General features: G+C 34.1%; 1 protein-coding gene across 5 annotated transcripts in view; it reads left to right on the forward strand.

Moving 5' to 3' along the window:
* EPHA7 (EPH receptor A7) overlaps positions 1-20126 on the forward strand; it is a 193385-nt gene extending 173259 nt beyond the window's left edge. For all 5 annotated transcript variants that reach the window (XM_008263222.4, XM_002714589.5, XM_008263223.4 and 2 more), the window contains exons 13-17: positions 662-871; positions 1610-1759; positions 12131-12324; positions 13311-13466; positions 16573-20126. In XM_008263222.4, the coding sequence (XP_008261444.1) occupies positions 662-871; positions 1610-1759; positions 12131-12324; positions 13311-13466; positions 16573-16687 (825 nt within the window). In that variant the 3' untranslated portion in view covers positions 16688-20126. The remainder of the gene's footprint in view (positions 1-661; positions 872-1609; positions 1760-12130; positions 12325-13310; positions 13467-16572) is intronic.
* The last annotated feature ends 1136 nt before the right edge of the window (positions 20127-21262 follow it).

Here is a 21262-nt window from a genome sequence, read left to right on the forward strand (position 1 = left end):
CTTAAAAATTAGTATATACTTTTGAACTTTTATCATTTCAATTCTCAAAAATAACTGTTGTGTCTGTTGATATTTAATGCCAAATTAGGGACAGGAGTTTGGCCTAGCACTTAAGACAGTAGTCAATCTGCCCATGTCATATATCAGAGTGTTTGAGCTCAATACCGGCCTTCAGTTCCTAATTCCAATTTCGTGTAACAGTGATGGGAGACAGCATAATAAGGTGGAACAAAGATAAATTCTGGCCACCCGCATGACAGACCTGGACTGAGTTGTTGGCTCCTGGCTTCAGCCTGACCATGCCATAGACATTGTGGGTATTTGAAGCCTAAACTAGCAAATGGGAGTATTTCTCTCTCTCTCTCTCTCTCTCTCTCTCTCTCTCTCAGTCACACACACACACACACACACACATTCACACATATGTATATGTTATATAATAAGACATTATAAGTACTAAATTAATGTCTAAATGATTGCTAGAATTCTTATTTTACTTATCAGGTTAAAATGTTATTTGTCCACAAATGTCTGTATTATATAGAAAATAGATTATATGCTGTTTCACAATATTAAAAGACAAATATTCAACCCATCTTCATCTTGACTTTTGTACCTTTAAAAGTACACTCAACTGGACTTTTGTTTTGTCTTCCTGCAGAAACATGATGGTCAATTTACAGTAATTCAGTTAGTAGGAATGCTAAGAGGAATTGCTGCTGGAATGAGATATTTGGCTGATATGGGATATGTTCACAGGGACCTTGCAGCTCGTAATATTCTTGTCAACAGCAATCTTGTTTGTAAAGTGTCAGATTTTGGCCTGTCCCGGGTTATAGAGGATGATCCAGAAGCTGTCTATACAACTACTGTAAGAAAACATCTCTTACTACACTTCATATTCCTAACATTTTCCTCCCAAGGAAACAGGTCTCACTAATGCAAAACTAAACAGGAGAAAAAAATGCAAATGGCTCTTAGCTTTTTGTGGTTGCTGTTTTTTCCCCTTGTTGGAAATATTGTTGTTTTTTCAAGCTATATGCAGTTTTGGAAGGAACTAGTAAGAGTGAGCACATTCCTAGCTTATATTGGGATGTTCAAATAACCAGCAATTCCCTGCTAATGCACACCCTGGGAGGAAGCCGGTGATGGTTCAAGTTGTTACACATATTTCAAGTTACTACCTTATAATTGTAGCAGGAAAATATAGCCATATTTTAAATATGTTTAAAGAACATTAACTGCACTGGTTCTTCAAAGATTTGAGATATTAGAAAAAGGGAAATATATAAAGTTTCATTTAAATTCCTGCTATTTCATTCAGTAGCTATGACTAATTTGTCATTTTCTTTTCATTAGATTGTAGCCCTAGGACCACAGAGGGCCCATTAAGTTCAGTTGTCTTAAAATGAGAACTTGTAATTATTTGTAAAAAAAAAAAAGTAGATTTGTAACTTAAAATATACTTACAGAGATTTAAGACTGGTAAACCTGGTGCTGATGAATCACTGCCAGATAGACAAATATATCATGGTAGCTTTATGGTGTAGCCATAAATGATTTGTAAGTTATTATACATATTTTAAATGTCAATTTCTTTTTATAACAGGGTGGAAAAATTCCAGTAAGATGGACAGCACCTGAAGCCATCCAATATAGGAAATTCACATCAGCCAGTGATGTATGGAGCTATGGAATAGTCATGTGGGAAGTTATGTCTTATGGAGAACGACCTTATTGGGACATGTCAAATCAAGATGTAGGTGTTACACTACATATTCATTATTATTGGATTATGTAGATAAAGGCTCATTAAGAAGAATTTTTGATAGAGTTAGAAAAATATGGTTACTTAATTAACCACAATTATTACCATAAGTGTCAACAGTAATTACAATAAATTAGTGGTTCTATTAATTTTATTTTGATTTTCATTTTTAAAAAATTACTTTTTTGCCACATAATCAAGCCTATAAAGCATATATTCTCCTTAATAAAAATAGTAATGTGCTTGCCCAATCTTAGTGGTAGAATTACAAAAGTAAAAGATTTATTTGTGGAGAGGAAGGGAATTCCTTTTGTTTTCATTGAAGTTTTCTTTTTTTAATGTTCTAAAAAATCTGTTGAAATTATCTATTGTTGACAGCTTTCATTAAATTTTAATACCACGGGACAGTCTAAACTTCATGATAAACATTGATCAGTAAGTGTTACATGGTGATATTTAGAATAGAATCACAGTGGGTATACCCTAGAGAATTAATAAAAACTATAGGTCATGAGATTGGACCAGGACAAAATATGATGTTACCCTTTGAGAAAAGAAGCTGATGTTAGTTCATATGTGTAACAAGAGACCATCTATAAAACAATGAGACATAAGGTCAAGTGAATATTTCTTTTTATTACATTGAACTTTATAAAATTGCAAATTTCCTAGGTCAAAAACATTCAAATATTGGCAGTTTTAAATAGTTTATTCCCTTAAAAATGTGAGTGAAATTTAGATAATGTAGAACAAGTATAGAACTTAGGAAAGTAGTGGGGTTGAACTTAAAATATGGAGAAGACTTTGGTTCATAACTGATGAAAGAGGTCCCCAAGGGAGCACCTTGGAATGCCAAGAGGAGGTATAATAAGGAGTAGGCAGCTCAACTGAAAGGACTCAGCCTTCTGCAACAGAGATGCGGTACAGTGGTGGTGATTAGAAATGAAGATGAGGTCAAGGCGAATGGATGAAAGCCTGTTTTGAAATAGTTTCAGAATGATGAGAATGCAAACTTTTAAGGAGTAGAGTAAAAAATAAGTAGTATTTAAGGAAAAATGAACATTACCATTTAGAAAAAGGATGCAACTAACAATTGGTTGGAAGTAGTTATCTTCTGAAGTATAATAAACAGAAGCTGACTGCAGTTAGAATTCTTTCAAAAAGAGATTAGGAAAATTGTAGTACTAAAATATTCTCTTTGTAATTTTAGAAATGTCTACATCAAGTTCCTCTAGCTCTTAGAACTGGTAAATAGTTATTTTTAGACAACTAAAATGAAACTGTTTAAATGTTGTTGGTAAGGCTATTTTCTGGATGTTTGTCTACATTTATCCTTTTGTTTAAAAGTTCTTGGCCTGAAAGTAGGAAGGTTTTAAATCAAGTAAATCTTTTGATATTTTGGGTTGAGTGGTAAGTGGTAATATGCAACTTTTTTCATTTGTTTTTCTTTTGTTTGTTTGTTTTTCAAAGATGAAAGTCTAAATGATGAGTCTGTTTGGCAGAGGCAAAGTTGTTAATATTTGACAGGTCTCAGTGTCAAAGATTTCATGGACTGTCAAAATGTGGGCAAACAAATCCTTGGGGCAGAGAAAGAGAAATATTTACATTCCCTAGACACTCCATAGAGTTTCATTTCTTTTGACACCTTCCTTCTGTAGTAGACTCAAATATAAAGGGGGACTGACAAGAATATAAGATGACTTAAATTCAAAGTTCAGTTAACTCCCAAAAATAAATAATATAAATAGTTAAGAGAGAGAAAACATCTCTAATTTTAATTTTTAAAATTCTTTAAATATTATTTCTTGATTTTGTCTTTAAAAATAGACATATAAATGTAGAATTATTATACTAAGAATTGACAAATGTTTTTGTTGATCAGATAAAATTATGTGTATAGTGCTGTTAAATTCTGACCTGGAATATTTAACACTGTCCCTTTTTGTCATTTTGAAGATCTGAAATACTTATTACATTTGGACACAAGTTTGTGAAGTTAAAGATTATCCACATAGCTCAATTTGTGTAGTGAAATGAAGAGTAACATTCTTTTCATTGGGTAATATTTATTACATTATAACTATGTTGTAAAACTACTATTTGAATAATTATATGTTTAATTTTCAATAAGCAGTTGGAGAAAAACTATAATTCAAATATTCTGGGATAAAATTTTATAGATGAAAGCTTTTTAAATTTGAGTCAACAGTAGAAATTTATGAAGACTTAGAGATCTGTGAGTCCCTGATATATGTGGCTATTCCTGTGTTTGTATATGAATATATTATATTTTTTAGGTAAGGTTGCTTTTATCAGATTTTTCAGATATATTCAATTTTTTTAAAAAAATTAGCCTAAATGAGTAAATTGAGTGAACCAATTCACTTAATATTTTTTTAAATTTAGTTATGAGGAATTTATTAGGAATTTTTGAAAGCCCTCAGACTCAAATACCTCGGTTTTTGAACTTTTCATAAGATACCTTGAAAACAAGATATAAATTGGTGGTTACATTTCTAAGCAAGTCCACAAAATTCCAGACTGAATGGTGAATAATATGAGGTTTCTGTAATCATAGTAAATAAATAAAAAGTTAGATAGTTGTCACAAGGCTTTAGTTTTATTCTGGGCAAAGTCTAAGAACAAGAAAAACCTGGGAAAAGATAATATATATGTGCGTGACCAGACCCTTATCCAAATAGGTTATCATTTGATTAACACTTGATTGGGCACTTGTTTGTGTTTTCTTATGCACTCTAACTTTCTTGAGTTTTACCTGAAATGATAGTAGTTGAATTTAATTTTTTGCTGGTAAAATCGAGAGGCTAAGCTTTCCAAATAAATATCTAACTTTCATTGTTCTGAAAAATCTAATAAAGCCAACCTTACCTGAAAAATACAATATATTCATATACACACAGAGAAATATCCATGTGTACCAGGAGCTCACAGATCTTTAGCAAATACTTAGCTCTTTCCATTATTTCTCTTTCAATGAAAAATCTTGCTACAAGTAAATGTAGTCAGACATAATACAAAATGCAAAAATTGAAATTACTCTTTTGTCTTGCATGACAACTATCTTTTAACTGAATTTATAATTTGAAAAGTACAATTAGAGATTTACTCTTAAGTAAGGACATTTTGAAATCTTGGTCATATAGATTTTTTTCTGTTTAAAGTATTCAACAAAAATTGTTTTCTTCTTACTCAAAACAGAACCAATAAATATTGATTTTACTTTTTGGTAATAACAAAGATGATAAAAAATGTAAGTTCCCATAAAAAGACAGGACAACAAGATGATTCTTTAAAGTCATTCATGGAAAGTACATTTAAAAACTTTGAAGTGTAATAACTACATTTATCCTCAGCTAAATTGTGGGCTATTTCTCATTTTAGAGGTCATCACTGATTTACAACTACATTTTTTTGTACTGAGATAGAAACAAATTGTGATTTTATTTGATAAAATATTGTCGAAACCATGTAAGTGGAATCAAATGAATTTAATTGTATAAAATGTGAGTAATGCTATTGTGAGGCCAATGAAGTTAAAATGAACTTTGTGCAGAGGATAGACACAAGCATATCCTATTTTAAGTGATTACAGGCCCATTTTCTTTCTCTTTTTTAATAAGTTTTATTTTTTAATTCTATTTCTTTTTTTTAAAAGATTCATTTATTTATTTGAAAGTCAGAGTTACAAAGAGGGAGGAGAGGCAAAGGGAAAGAGAGAGGTCCTCCATCTCTCCATCTGCTGGTCCACTACCCAGATGGCCTCAACGGCCAAAGCTTTGTACAGGCCCCTTTTTTTTTTTTTTTTTTTTTTTTTTTTTTTTTTTTTTGACAGGCAGAGTTAGAGAGTGAGAGACAGAGAGAAAGGTCTTCCTTCCATTGGTTCACCCCCCAAATGGCTGCTAAGGCCAGTGTGCTGTGCCGATCTGATCTGAAGCCAGGAACCAGGTACTTTTTCCTGGTCTCCCATGCGGATGCAGGGCCCAAACACTTGGGCCATCCTCTACTGCCTCCCCGGGCCACAGCAGAGAGCTGGACTGGAAGAAGAACAACCTGGACAGAATCTGGCGCCCCAACCGGGACTAGAACCTGGGGTGCCGGTGGCGCAGGGGGAGGATTAGCCTAGTGAGCCACGGCGCCGGCCAACAGGCCCATTTTCATAAGGCCTTCCTGTGTTCCTCTTTTTCTTAACTACATTGGTACAGGGAATATTATGAAAACACCTATCACTAAGTAACTCTTGTCCTCACTGCTAGGTATTTCCTGAAAGCATGTACCAAAAGGCGGTCCCTGTTGCATCCCTGCAGTCTTTTAAATATGTTATGACACCCTACTCTCACCCTGTGCCTTTGAGATCTTGATGTAGAATTGCCTGTGCATGTTTTTCTTTGATATTTATTTATTTATTTATTTATTTATTTATTTTTATTTGTACTAAGACTAGATCTGGGAAGACAATTTCAAGGGTTTCTAATAATTTCCTAGAAAGCTATTTTAAATGAATTCAGTGAGTAATTACATAATCCTCTAAGAAATTGAAATTCAGTGATTTTACCTGTGCACTTTGCTGTTTCCAAGTATTGTAATTGTTTGAAAATAGTGCTTTTTATTTTCCTATCCAAAAGTATAATTCATTCCTAACAGCATGGACTCTGGTAAGATAGTGTGTGTCTGTCACTGAGAGTTGGTTTCTATTCCTGGTACCAAATCAAAATAAGGAAGACAAGGTTTAGGGGTGCAGGAAAGAGCACATTTAATCTTTCAACAAATGAGAGTCTAGCAGACATTGGAGTCACAAGGACTTCCACTCTGCTGGGTGAGGGGCTACAAGGAAGAGGGTGCTGGTGTGGGGAAATAATGAAACAGCTGTAGGTCTCTGTTCTCTGGTCTCAGGTGCCAAGGTTTGTTTCATAATGGTGGTCCTTGAGGTACATGGTGCTGATATTAGATCTAGCCTGACCCAGTTCCTCCTGCTCTGCAAAAGTGGAGATCAGGACGAAGCAGTTTATGCTTTAGAACATGGGCAAGCAGGGAGCCAGCAGTCCAGCCCTTAAGCATCAGCCTCGAGGCTTTACATCTAAGTAGTAAAAACTGTTCGCTTATGTTATTTTACATTTGCTTGCATGTCAGATCTATCCCCTGTATTGGCAACCATGTGATATTGGCCCTTTCCCTTATGTCTTTTTGCATAGAATTTCATTGTCTCTAGAATCAGTGTAGTAATAATACCTCATAAGGTTTTTGTTAAAGTCAGATGAGATAATTTAAGTATAAATCTGTACCAATCATATAGTAAGTATTCAGTAGATATTTACTGTGATGGTTAGTTTTATCTTTAACAGATATGTTGTGTTTTTTTTTTTCTTTTTCTGGAAGTCTAAGAAAATTAAAGCTGCATGATTTTGAAGTTTAGTTTGTCCGTAATCAGCTCCTATTGTCCAGTTTATCATCAAAGGATATACCTTGGGTGATACCAAACTGCTCTATAAAGACCAAAGAGTTCCCAGCAAGTAATCAGCGCTCCAGTGGGTTTGGGTGTGATTATTAATGGCAGTTTTGGAATCCAAAATTCCATTCTAATTGCGGAATATCTCTTAGTTTATATGTTATATCATTCTGATACTCATTTTACTTATTTATATACTGCTACTGCATTAAAAATTTTTTTAACTTTTATTTAATGAATATAAATTTCCAAAGTACAGCTTATGGATTACAATGGCTTCCCCCCCATAACGTCCCTCCCACCCACAACCCTCCCCTTTCCCACTCCCTCTCCCCTTCCATTCACATCTAGATTCATTTTTGATTCTCTTTATATACAGAAGATCAGTTTAGCATACATTGAGTAAAAATTTCAACAGTTTGCTCCCACACAGAAACATAAAGTGAAAAATACTGTTTGAGTACTAGTTATAGCATTAAATCTCAATGTACAGCACACTAAGGACAAAGATCCTACTGAGGAGTAAGTGCACAGTGACTCCTGTTGTTGACTTAACAAATTGACACTCTTGTTTATGGTGTCAGTAATCACCGTAGGCTCTTGTCATGAGCTGCCAAGGCTATGGAAGCCCCATGAGTTCACTGACTCTGATCATATTTAGACAAGACCATGGTCAAAGTGGAAGTTCTCTCCTCCCTTCAGAGAAAGGTACCTCCTTTCTTTCCTTTTTTTTTTTCCCCCAGAGTGTCTTGGCTTTCCATGCCTGAAATATTCTCATGGGCTTTTCAGCCGGATCCACATGCCTTAAGGGCTGATTCTGAGGCCAGAGTGCTGTTTAGGACATCTGCCATTCTATGAGTCTGCTGTGTATCTCACTTCCCATGTTGGATCATTCTCGCCCCCTTTTTTTTTATCAGTTAGTATTTGCAGACACTATTCTTGTTTATATGATCCCTTTGGTTCTTAGTCCTATCATTATGATCAATTGTGAACAGAAATTGATCACTGGGACTAGTGAGATGGCATTAGTACATGCCACCTTGATGGGATTGAAGTGGAGTCCCCTGGTATGTTTCTAACTCTACCGTTTGAGGCAAGTCAGCTTGAGCATGTCCCGAATTGCACATCTCTTCCCTCTCTTATTCCCCTCTTATATTTAACAGCGATCACTTTTCAGTTAAGTTTCAGCACTTAAGAAGAATTGTGTATTGATTACAGTATTCAACCAAAAGTATTAAGTAGAACAAACAAAAAAAAAATACTAAGAGGGATAACATATTAAGTTGCTCATCAACAGTCAGGGTGAGGGCTGATCAAGTCACTGTTTCTCCTAGTGTTCATTTCACTTTAACAGGTTTCCTTTTTGGTGCTCTGTTAGTTGTCACCTATCAGGGAGAACAAGTGGTATTTGTCCCTTTGGGATTGGCTTATTTCACTCAGCATAATGTTTTCCAAATTCCTAAGAGGGATCACTTTTCAGTTAAAATTTAAACACCTAAGAATAATTGTGTGTTAATTACAGAGTTCAACCAATGGTACTAGAACAAAAAAAAAATACTAAAATGGATAAAGTATTACATTGTACATCAACCGTCAGGACAAGAGCTGATCAAGTCACTGTTTCTCATAGTGTCCATTTCACTTCAACAAGTTTCCCCTTTGGTGCTCAGTTAGTTGTCACCGATCAGGGAGAATATATGATATTTGTCCCTTTGGGACTGGCTTAATTCACTCAGCATGATGTTTTCCAAATTCCTCCATCTTGTTGAAAATGACTGGGTTTCGTTGTTTTTGACTGCTGTATAGTATTCTATAGAGTACATGTCCCATAATTTCTTTATCCAGTCTACTGTTGATGGGCATTTGGGTTGGTTCCAAGTTCTTAGCTATTGTGAATTGAGCTGCAATAAACATTAATGTGCAGACAGCTTGTTTGTTTGCCAATTTAATTTCCTTTGGGTAAATTCCAAGGAGTGGGATGGCTGGGTTGAATGGTAGGGTTATATTCAGGTTTCTGAGGAATCTCCAGACTACTTCCATAGTGACTACTGCATTAAAATTTTAATGCACCATATAACTAGAATTTTTATCTTGTATTGAGATCAGTATTGCTTCTCAGCTATAAGAGTGAGGATCATCAAACTTCTATAATTCAGTAAGATCACTACAGAGATTCATTAACTCATACTTAGAGTCATTTAATGATACTATACTTTTTGCATTGGCACAAAAATTTAAGAAATTTAAGAATATATTTTCTTCAGAGCTTGTATCCTAAGTGCTATTATGAAAGTTTAGAGTGCTACTGAAGAGTGTTATGTTAGAAGGACCATGACAAAACTTAGATTTACACATTAAATAGCTATATGCAGGGAAAGTAATAGGGAAAGATCACTCTACCTGCATTGTCCCTTTCAGGACACCTGAAATAAGTTAGGGGAAGAAATTAGCAGATGGTGGGAAGTAGTGTTAAACTAACATTATGAGAATTAGAATGGAGTTTTGTCAAATAAGGGAGAAACTGCATATATTGAAGTACAAGCAATCTCAAATACAAAGAAAGCTCTTTCACCAGTGGAAAACTCTTCTTCATTGTCTATTGTGTGGTCATTTTGATTCTATGAAATTTTTAAAAGTTTATTTGTTTCAAATTATTTATTCACAATTTGAATTATTGTTTATTTAACCTTTCTTTCCAAAATTACATTATTTTCAATTTTATCTAAATTGTTTAGCATATACCACTTTTGAATCCAAGTAGTTATTTTCCTAGAAACCATGTGCACAAAACCACATGAAATTTGTTATATTTAAAACAGATTTTTTGAAATAGACTGTCTTCTATGCATGTATATTTATGATCTTGGTAGGGCTACAATTCATACATATTTGCTTGTGTGACATACAACTTTTTAAAGGGGATATTTTACAGGAACGTTGACAGTGATAGTCACCATTTGTACTTATGTAGTTATAAATAGGGAAATTCAATCATATGACTTCCATTAGCATTCAGTACCAACACTGATCAAGGCAGAAGGAGCACGCAGAAAGGCCAAAGTTTGAACAGATAATCAGAGTTCTAGACAAAATTAAGACATTTTCTCCATAATTTTTGAATGTGCTAAAGTATATAAGAAGATTTGTCATGGTGTGAGACTTTGTAAAGACTTCATTATAAGATAATGATCTCATCAGTTCGCCAAAGACTTTTCCTACTATTTTGCATACATATATTGTGTTGAGAAAGTAGAATCATCAGAAAGTGGTTAGCTTACTGGCTGTGCATATATGGCAAAGAAGGCTGGAATGATTGGACATGCTGATAATTGAAATAGTAAAAGGATGAAGAGAGGATAACAGATTCAAATTAAAATATATAGAATGTGAGATACCTATGAAAATTAGGTGAAGATATCTAAGAAACTGATGGAAATACAACTTAGTGGTTAGGAGAGAATTCAGGGTAAATGTTTATTACTTAGAAAATTTTAAAAATTTACCTTTTAAACTCATGAATATGCATAAATAAATTTTCTTAGATTAAAGAAAAAATGGATTCTTATGGTTTTTATTCTTATACAGAATATTTTATGCAAATATTGTTGATGCCAGTTACTTTTTCATTAATCCTACAATCTTTTACTTTTCATTTGGTTATTATTGAATGTCATCTCTAAGTATGTCTCTTTAAAAATATTAAGGTCATCAACATTACTTAAAACTAGCTTTTTGTCTACCTACTTTTGCCCTTATTTTATTCAGAAACTTAAAATTACATCTTTCTAAAAAAATGTTTACAGTTTCTTACATTTCTACTACCATTGTATGGACCACTGTCAAAGGATTTGTTATTTCTCCTTGAATAATATTTTATTTTGCAATTACTCCTTATATATGTTATTTGCCTTCCTGTTATCTTCCCTTTGCTGCTCACATTTGTAACAATTTCTGATTTATAAGATCTGTTTTTTATTTTAATATAAATTTAAAAAAAGCAAGTCTGAATAAGTAACTTTCAGACTTTTGGATTTCCATGTACAAACATTTATGGAGACCTGTTTTTCATTTTCATTAACATTCAGAACTTGGTGTAAGCAGGACCTCAGGCTGTTATTAGATATAAATAGGCAGCGGTATGCTGATAAAATTTAAAAACCGGTGCTGTGAGTGAGAAAACCCTAATTAATAACTTTTTCCAATTTCCTGGTGTGACCCTTTCCTTTTCCCCTACCTTTAAGCTAATTTCAATTTGCCAGTTTGAGGTCACTGAACTTGAAATTGGGAAAAGATCCAATCACCTTTCATAAATCAGTTTAAATTGACTGCAGCAGAACACTGTCTCTTATAACACTGGACACTGATCTTTATATTATGTGTAAGATTAGAGTGCTTGGTAATATGTTTTGTCATAGTACATAGGTATATTTTGATAGCGTACTTCAAACCTTTCATTTTAACTCACAAAAAAATGGATTTTTGGTTCATTCTGTGTAATTCAGAATTTCTTTTTTCTAAATACTTACAGAATTTTTAAATTCATGGGCAACTGTATACACTCATAACTATATATAAAATAAAATAAAGTTCCATAACATTTCCCATTTGAGAACCTCTGGGATGACATTAAAAATGTTTCCATCTTCTTCACCCTGGGTGAATTTAATTGCTGTTCCCTATTGTCGAATTAAATAGGAAATGTCATCATGTCCTGCACTTCATGCACCCTTTAATAACATGCTTAGTATTTATGGATGTTTTGGAAAAAGTAAGTTAAGTCTTTTGCAAAGCAGTGTGCCTCCCTCTTATCTGGATAAATCATTTTGCCAACCATGCAATTCGTTTTATTATAATTGAACCTCAGTCAGTAATATTTTTAATGTCCTTTTGGCTATTAGGTTATAAAAGCAATAGAAGAAGGTTATCGCTTACCAGCACCCATGGACTGCCCAGCTGGCCTTCACCAGCTAATGCTGGATTGTTGGCAGAAGGAGCGTGCAGAAAGGCCAAAGTTTGAGCAGATAGTCGGAATTCTAGACAAAATGATTCGAAATCCAAATAGTCTGAAAACACCCCTGGGAACCTGTAGCAGGTAAGGAATACCTACAGGAATAGAGTCTGGAAGAAATCCAAATATTCACGTGCACTGTCTGTTCATCCTCACTACAATGGCTTACTGATCTGTGTTGAAATACAAATCCATATAACAGGTATTATGCTTACATAATTATTTTCTTTTCAAATGGTTTACCTTGATTCTTCTTAACGAAAATATGTTCATTATTATTGTATTGTTTTCTTCAAAATTATGATAGATAGCACCAGATGTATTTCTTAGAAAGATTTCTCAACCGGATTTTCATAAAATGACATTTTACCTTTTTCAGTCTGATAGTATTATTCTTGGGTTTGATACTTGTTGCCTTAAGTTTTTGATGCTGTTATTATTACATATTTATTATCTATTTTATTATTTAGCTTTGGTTTATTTAATAAAATGATTCTTCTAAGTTGAAATTTAAAAAGCGGTTCAATAGATTATTAAAGAGGTATACCTGTTGAAAAGAGTCCGTTCATTCTTTGCATTTGGCTTACTCCACCGTAATGCATTTTAATAGTAATTTATCTTTAGGTGCCAGGTAAACCTGATGCTTTGGTCTGTATTGGTAGTAAGTTAAGCACTTGTGGAGTTGTATTAATCCCAAGTTGCTCACAAGGATTCTATCCGTACAACAGATGCATAGTATTCTCAATAGCATCCTTGTGGCATAAATAAGTTAGAACACAGACAAGTGTGTGGAAAATCAAACAAATATGTATTCACAGATTCCAACTACTGCTAATGTGAAAACACTAGGAAGCAACAACCTGATAGTCAACATATCTACATAAAACATAAACTCAAGAGTTTGTATTTACTGGGCAACCAGAATGCTTTAAGTTTTTGTTAACATGTTTACATACTACTGTATATATCAATTCAAATATTTAATTCTATTTTATACTCTTGGCCAAGGTAATTTTTTTTTCTTACAGAGTTCATGAAAATATTTACTTTTCTGTTTTATTCTTATCAAGGCCAATAAGCCCTCTTCTGGATCAAAATACTCCTGACTTCACTACCTTTTGTTCAGTTGGAGAATGGCTACAAGCTATTAAGATGGAAAGATATAAAGATAACTTCACAGCAGCTGGCTACAACTCCCTTGAATCGGTGGCCAGGATGACAATTGAGTAAGCTTAAACTTCTGAGGTTATTTTCCCCCCCGCAAAGAAACCTTTTATTTAAGGAATACAGATCTCATGCATTTCATAAGTAGAACTTTAGGAATATAGTGATTCTTCTCACCATACCTGCCCTCCCACCCACTCTCCCACCCCTCTCCCACTTCCCTCTCCCATTCCCAGTACAATTCTCCACTAAGATCCGCTTCTGATTAACTTTATACACAGAAGACCAACCCTATACTAAGTAAAGAGTACAACAATTTGCACGGAAAAAATCCAAAAACCAAAAAACAAAAAAAAGCTGTTCCTCAACAGTTGCAACAAATACTCCTATCCTTGCATCTTGAAGTTAATTTCACTTCTTTTTTTTTTTATTTAAAAAGTTAATTAACTTTAGAGGTGCAGGCAAGAATGATACATCTTTTGTGAGCACTTAGACATAGTTACAATACAATTTTTTGAAGACAGAGTTCCTGCATGGGAAGTTAGTGCACAGTGACTCTTACTGTTAATTTAACAATTAGCACTCTTATGTATGATGTTGGTGATCACCCTAGGCCCTTGACATGAGCTGCCTAAGCTATGGAAGTCTTTTGAATCCACAAATTCATCAGTATTTAGACAAGGCCATAAGCAACGTGGAAGTTCTTGCCTCCCCTGAGGTTATTTTTAAGAATTCATTATACAATATATGTTATACATTAGGTGTCTTCCTTAAATTAAAGGAGAGACAAATAACAAAATCAGGCAGAAAGTATTTCTTTAATGAATGCTTATTATGTGCTGAGTTTTATGCTAAATAGGATAGGCTGCCTTGCACACACATTTTAAAACCCCCATAACAACAATTTTATTAAGCTAATGATTGTATACCCATTTTACAAACTCTGAGGCTAAGGCTCAAAGAACTTAAATATCTTCCTAAGCTAACTCAACTAGTGACAATATGGCTCAAAATCGCTATTCTAAACACTACTCAGTGTTGCTTTTCTCTTTCACTAACCATTCTATCATATAACTTCCTGTTTGCTGAAGATACTTCTTTCATTTTAAAGGACAATTACTTGCACCATGTTTTGATTAGACATTTAAATCTCAAAATTTTATACATAATGCCAAAATCCATTAGGACATCCAATATGTTTACTTAGAAAGGTAAGTACACTTAAGAAACTAAGGAATTCAAGCTTAAGGAAACATAAATCTGTAGCTAAGAGTTTGACTTACTTTTTGGAAGGTATGTGATGGACAGCTTCACTTTTTTTAATCTGCCAAGTGATCTAATAAAACAACTTTTAAATTTGCTATGAGCTTGAAGTTAAAAGAACTAAATTTTCCTTTCTGGTTCCATCATTGACTTTGTGGTGTCAGTAAATTTCTATTTAATATTTCTGAACCTCATTTTCTTTGGTTACAGCAAAAATCTCATGGGTGATGCAGTCCCTCCTAGCCAGTGTATGTGAAAATGAGAAACAATTGTCAAGGTTCTATTTATGGAATCCTATTTATGTACTGTTATGATAAGGATTTTACATTTTTCAGATGAGAACAAACCAGCTATCAAATATTCTTTTCTGGATTTCATCAGCAAATGGCGTGTGCCTGAACTTGAGAATGTACATGCTGTCTTAATCAGTTTTCTTGTAGTTACCACATGGGCGGAGTTGGCATATTTACACTTGGATCTCCAAAGAAATATATCTTTACCTCGAAAAACTATTTTTCTCAAGCAACTGTTATTAAGTACTGCAGTGCAATAATACTGTATTTTTTAGCCATCTGTAAATATGTAGCTTTTGATTATCAGGAAGAGCAAAAGACATAACCAGATATAGTTAACTTATCTTGAATATCTTCTATTAACATAAGTATTCCACATTTTATTTTATTTAATTTTTAAGATTTAGTTTTATTTATTTGAAAGAGTTACAGAAAGAGGTAGAGACACACAAAGAGAGAGGCCTCTATCCACTGGTTCACTCCCCAAATGGCCGCAACGGCAGGAGCTGGGTAGATCCAAAGTCAGGAGCCAGGAGCTTCTTCTGAATCTACCTCATGGGTGCAGGGGCCCAAGGACTTGGGCCATCTTCTACTGCTTTCCCAGGCCATAGCAGAGAGCTGGATTTGAAGAGGAGCATCAAGAACTAGAACCAGTTCCCATATGTGATGCTGGCACTTCAAACTGGGGCTTTAACCTTCTATGCCACAAAGCTGGCCCCCAATATTCCACATTTTAAAAACAGGTTTTTTTGTATATGTAGCCAAATGATTAATATAAACTAGAGTAAATACTGGTGTATAACCAATAATATGGTCAAAATTACTGCATGATAATACACTCATAACATTTTGTGTGATTATTAATTATTTCCAAGTCTTTCCACTAGGTCCCAGAAAATGTTTCTATTTGTACTATGTCCTGTTTTTCAACTTTAAAAAATGTAAACCCTGGGCCGGCACCGTGGCTCACTTGGTTAATCCTCCACCTGCAGTGCCAGCATCCCCTATGGGCACCGGGTTCTAGTCCCGGTTGCTCCTCTTCCAGTCCAGCTCTCTGTTGTGGCCCGGGAAGGCAGTAGAGGATGGCCCAAGTGGTTGGGCCCTGCACCCACATGGGAGACCAGGAGGAAGCACCTGGCTCCTGGCTTTGGACTGGCACAGCACACTGGCCGTAGCGGCCATTTCGGGGGTGAACCAACGGAAGGAAGACCTTTCTGGCTCTCTCTCTCACTGTCTAACTCTGCCTGTCAAATTAAAAAAAAAAAAAAAAAAAAAAAAAGTAAACCCCAATTAGTCCCAGTACAGCATTTTGAATAACATTTTCGAAACTTAGACTAAGTATGACTTTTAAGACTTTAACAACTTCTTCTAATCAGCTTAAAAATAACTATTGTGACAAATTGAAAGTCTATGAAGTTAGCTTTTTAGAAAGAAATCAGGTAGATAGGTTACCAGCGTGACCTAATGTAGAACATGATCACGTCTTAGGCTAACAACACGAAGAGCTGTTAGCTTAAGATAAACAGATTACTTGATTGGATACTTGGTGACAATTTGACATATATAAATTCTTGCTAAGTTATCTAATAAAAAATGCATTTGTCTCTTTCAGGGATGTGATGAGTTTAGGGATCACACTCGTTGGCCATCAAAAGAAAATCATGAGCAGCATTCAGACTATGAGGGCACAAATGCTGCATTTACATGGAACTGGCATTCAAGTGTGATAAGCATTTCTCCCCTAGAAGGGAGATTACAGACTGGGAGAGAACAGTGCTGGCCTTCAGTGTATTCATAGAATGCTGCTAGAAGACAGTTGATGTCCTGGGTCCTTCCTACAGTGAAGAGAAGATTGAAGAAGCACCTATAGACTTGAACTCCTAAGTGCCACCAGAAAATATAAAAAGGGAATTTAGGATCCACCACTGGTGGCCAGGAAAACAGCAGTGACAATAAACAAAGTACTACCTGAAAAACATCCAAACACCTTGAGCTCTCTAACCTCCTTTTTATCTTATAGACTTTTTAAAATGTACATAAAGAATTTAAGAAAGAATATATTTGTCAAATAAAATCATGATCTTATTGTTAAAATCAATGAAATATTTTCCTTAAATATGTGATTTCAGACTATTCCTTTTTAAAATCATTTGTGTTTATTCTTCATAAGGACTTTGTTTTAGAAAGTTGTTTATAGCTTTGGACCTTTTTAGTGTTAAATCTATGAAATATTATATTACTACACTGGGTACCTTTGAAAGAATCTCAAATTAAAAAACAAACAAACAATAGCATGGTTGAAGATATATCTCTGTCAGAACATGGGTATCCTTTTTGTGCCATTTTATTCTGTTTAATCAGTGCTGTTTTGATATTGTTTGCTAATTGGCAGGTAGTCAAGAAAATGCAAGTTGCCAAGAGCTCTGATATTTTTTAAAAAGAAATTTTTTTGTAAAGATCAGACAACACACTATCTTTTCAATGAAAAAAGCAATAATGATCCATAAATACTATAAGGCACTTTTAACAGATTGTTTATAGAGTGATTTTATTAGACAGAATTTAATAAAAATAAAACTCAAATTTTAGGTTTAAGACTATATATAAAGAGATACAGCACTTCATGTAGAGTGTTGGTGAAGGCAAGTCTCTGAAAGCAAGAACTATCCAGTGTTAACTAAAATTTAATCTGAGCACAGCAAGATTTTTCCGTGTTGTAACATTAGGAAATTTAGCAAAAATAGTTGGCATATATTTTATATCCTTTTCTGTTGAATGCAGTCCAAATATGAAAGGAAATAATTTTTATATTAGAACTCCAACACATGATACAAAGGGCAGTTCACAATTTTCACAACCCCCCCCCAAAAGTTTTTGCTGCATAGAATATCACTATTGCAGAATATTACTATTGTAGTTCAAAACTAAACAACAAAAAATGTCTTTTATTTGTGAACACAGATGCAAGAAACTTGTTAAATGAAAGAACTATTTTTACCCTAGAAGGAAAAGGTGGTCTGACTTTTTTTTTGAGTTTTATTTATTGAACCATATTATTTGATTACTGTGTTAGAATTTCATAAGCAATAATTAAATGTGTCTTTATAGCTATTTCAGGAATGTATACATATTCTGAGTAATGCTTTTAAGAAAATCATGAACTACCCCAGAATCGAACTGTTGTACTTCCAAAGAAAATTGGGCTGTTTATAATGATTTTAATAGAGAAAGATCCCAGGGATCGGTCATAATTGGTCTTGTTTGATCATGTGGACATCCACAAACAAGCAAACAAATAACAGAAACAAAAATCTGTAAATGTTCCTTTGTAAAACTTGTAAATTTTATTTATACTGTCTTGTTTTGTACACACATTTCTCTGTAGTGAGCTCTGAATACATTGAAAATGCACTATATTTTTCTATTTTACTTACAGAGCATCACAAAAGAACAGGTATTTTCAGTGCTACATAATGTGTTTTCCCACATTTAGGACCAAAGATGGCTATAGAAAAACTCAAATGGATTGCTTCCCAAACCCCTCCCCACCCTTTTTTTTTCTTTTAAATCACTGTACAGTGTTATTTGATATTTTAATTTATTTTTGATTGACTAAAAATCATTTTAATTTCACTAAAATGTTTTTGTCCCTATGGAAAAAATAATCTGTATAATAATTTTAATTAGCATAATACAGTCACCTAGACACTTCCATTTGTAATCTTTGTAATAGACTGTAAATATATTTTTGGAACTATAACACAATGTGCTTGAGGGTTATTTTTCAGTGTCTGCAGTGTATACAAGTGTTTATACTAAGTACAGCACTTTACAATTCTAATCAGTAGCATTGGCCTTTGTGAGAATGAATGAAAGAGTTTGAGTGAGTGTTCTTAATTCCGTTTGGATTCTAGACTCACTAATAATGAAGTTCTTTTCTTGTTCATAGCTTAAGGTGCTTATTTTTTCTATTAAAATTAAATTAACAAAAAGCCATTCTAGAAATAGAAGACATAGTATGGTACACGCAAACGGTGTCTTTCCTGCTTTTTCTAGCACTAGATTTATAGTTGAGTAGTCTTTCTTGAGTAGAAGGGCAGAATAAAAGTTTTTTTGAGTTTTTTTCAAAAATAACTTTTTCCTTCAGCAATATACCTCATCTGCCTTAAATTTTTTACAGCTCTTTACAGGGAAAGGGGAGAAGGGATGGGAAAGACACACAGCACAATAGGAAGTGTATGATGACATCACTCGTTTGTAGGTTTGCTTTCTCAGTCAACTTTATGATTTTGAAATACATGTATGTGAAACAAATTTAATTAAGAGAAAAGAATTAACATTGTAATGCTGATTGTAATGCTCTTTTCCAGAAAGAGATGAGATGGTATAATGATAAGAATGTACAACTTGCACCTTGAAATCTTTTTTTTTTTTTTTTTTTATAAATTAGTGCTCAGGGGAGGAAAAGTAGAAAAAACAGACATTAAAAATAGTACTCCAAAATTATAAAATCGCAAATGGAAATGGCCTCCTTGCTTTAATAGAGCCACCTTTTTTAGAACGCTGTCTTCACACTTGACTTGTGTTTTGCATTCAATACTGAAATAAAAGTAACTTTTGTTACATCGAATCTAACATTTTCTCAGCAAATAATCTGGGCCTTGTTTACTAGAACTGGTGGTTTATGCTTGTCAGAGCACTATTAGTTGAATCATATTGTATACTTATGTAATCTACATTAGCTAGTACTATTTAGGACTATATTTTAATTGCTCCTCTTATCCGTGTTTTTAAGAAAATTAAAACGGTGTAATCACCTCTCTTTTTTATTTAGGTAATGCTGATATTCTCCCTTTTGTTTCCTGAGTAGCCTAGATCTGTGCTACTCACTGATGTGCATGTTCAAATAAATTACTGATGTGTATTTTTTTGCTATATGTGAAGAAATCATGGGGAACTCGGGGCGAGATGTGCATTTTGTTGGTTGAATTTGTCCCTCCTTGCCTAAGAATTACTACAGGGGTCATCCTTTTATAAGGACAAACTGCTTTTGAACAGTGTCTTCAATGTATCAAGCACAAATAACTCTTTCTTCAACACGAATCATAAGTCTCTTTTTACCAGCTTAAAATAATAAACGAATCTATTAGACAATGTAAAGAAAAATCCTGTCTGCAATCATTGGTGAATTCCTTTATGTCCCTTATGCATTCTTTATTTCCTTGCACAGTATCATATGAAAAGATAAGTTTTATTGAAATGCTTCAATTGAACCAATTAGAAATCAAAGCAAAATTAATATTCTTTACTTTTTCCATCCTCTTGCTGTATACTGACATAATCCTACTCGAATTGCTGCAGAAAAATAAGACTATGTGTTCAGAGATCCGGACCATCATACATTTTAGTCAAAATTTTTGTTGTATCATTCCGTCCTGAAACAGCTACCACATTGTACTTACAAGAATGCTGATGTGAAAAAGAAAATATTTTGTCATTGGGCCTGGGAAAAGATCTTAAGCATTTGATATCATAGAGCAACATGGAGAACTTTTGCATTTAGGATGCTAGATTCTGTGTGAACTTAGACTCCAGAGCAAATGAGGAAAGTTTTAAGTCTGGTCTGAATTGTTTAACATTGGCTCAGTGATCATTCCAACCTGCACCTGAAAGGAAGAGAACCAAGTACTCCCTATTCCACACCGCTTATTTTGTTTTAATTTTAAAATTTATTTATTTATTTGAAAGGCAGAGAGAGAGAGAGAGAGAGAGAGAGAGGAGATTGAAATTATACTACTATTCAGCCTCCAGAAGCAGGACTTAGTCAGGTTGAAGCCAAGAGCCAGGAACTCCCTCCTGGGTCCACATTGGTATCAAGGACACATGTATTTGAGCCACAATCTGCTGCTCCCCACGTGCATCAGAAGGAAGCTGGATCAGAAAGAAGCAGAATAGCAGGGACATGAACTCGCCTTCCCATCTGGGATGCGAGTGTCCTAAGTCACATCTTAACCCAATGTGCCACAATCCCAGTCCCCAGAATCACCATCTTAATATCTAAAAATGCTTAACAAATAAGTAAACATGTTTCAAGAAAATGAAACCTTCGACAAATGCCTGATGAGGTGTGATCCCTGCCTATCTCGTGCTTGTCTGACCTGAAATTCAAAGAAAATCTTGAAATCCTGGCTTGTTACTGTCTGTTGCTGACATAGATTCTAATGAATAACGTGGTGTCCAAACATGGAAGACATGAAGGAGGACAAGAAAAGTAACATGCAACATCTGTTTAATGTCATACA

The sequence above is a fragment of the Oryctolagus cuniculus genome, chromosome 5 (assembly GCF_964237555.1).
Source record: "Oryctolagus cuniculus chromosome 5, mOryCun1.1, whole genome shotgun sequence".
Lineage (NCBI taxonomy): Eukaryota > Metazoa > Chordata > Mammalia > Lagomorpha > Leporidae > Oryctolagus > Oryctolagus cuniculus.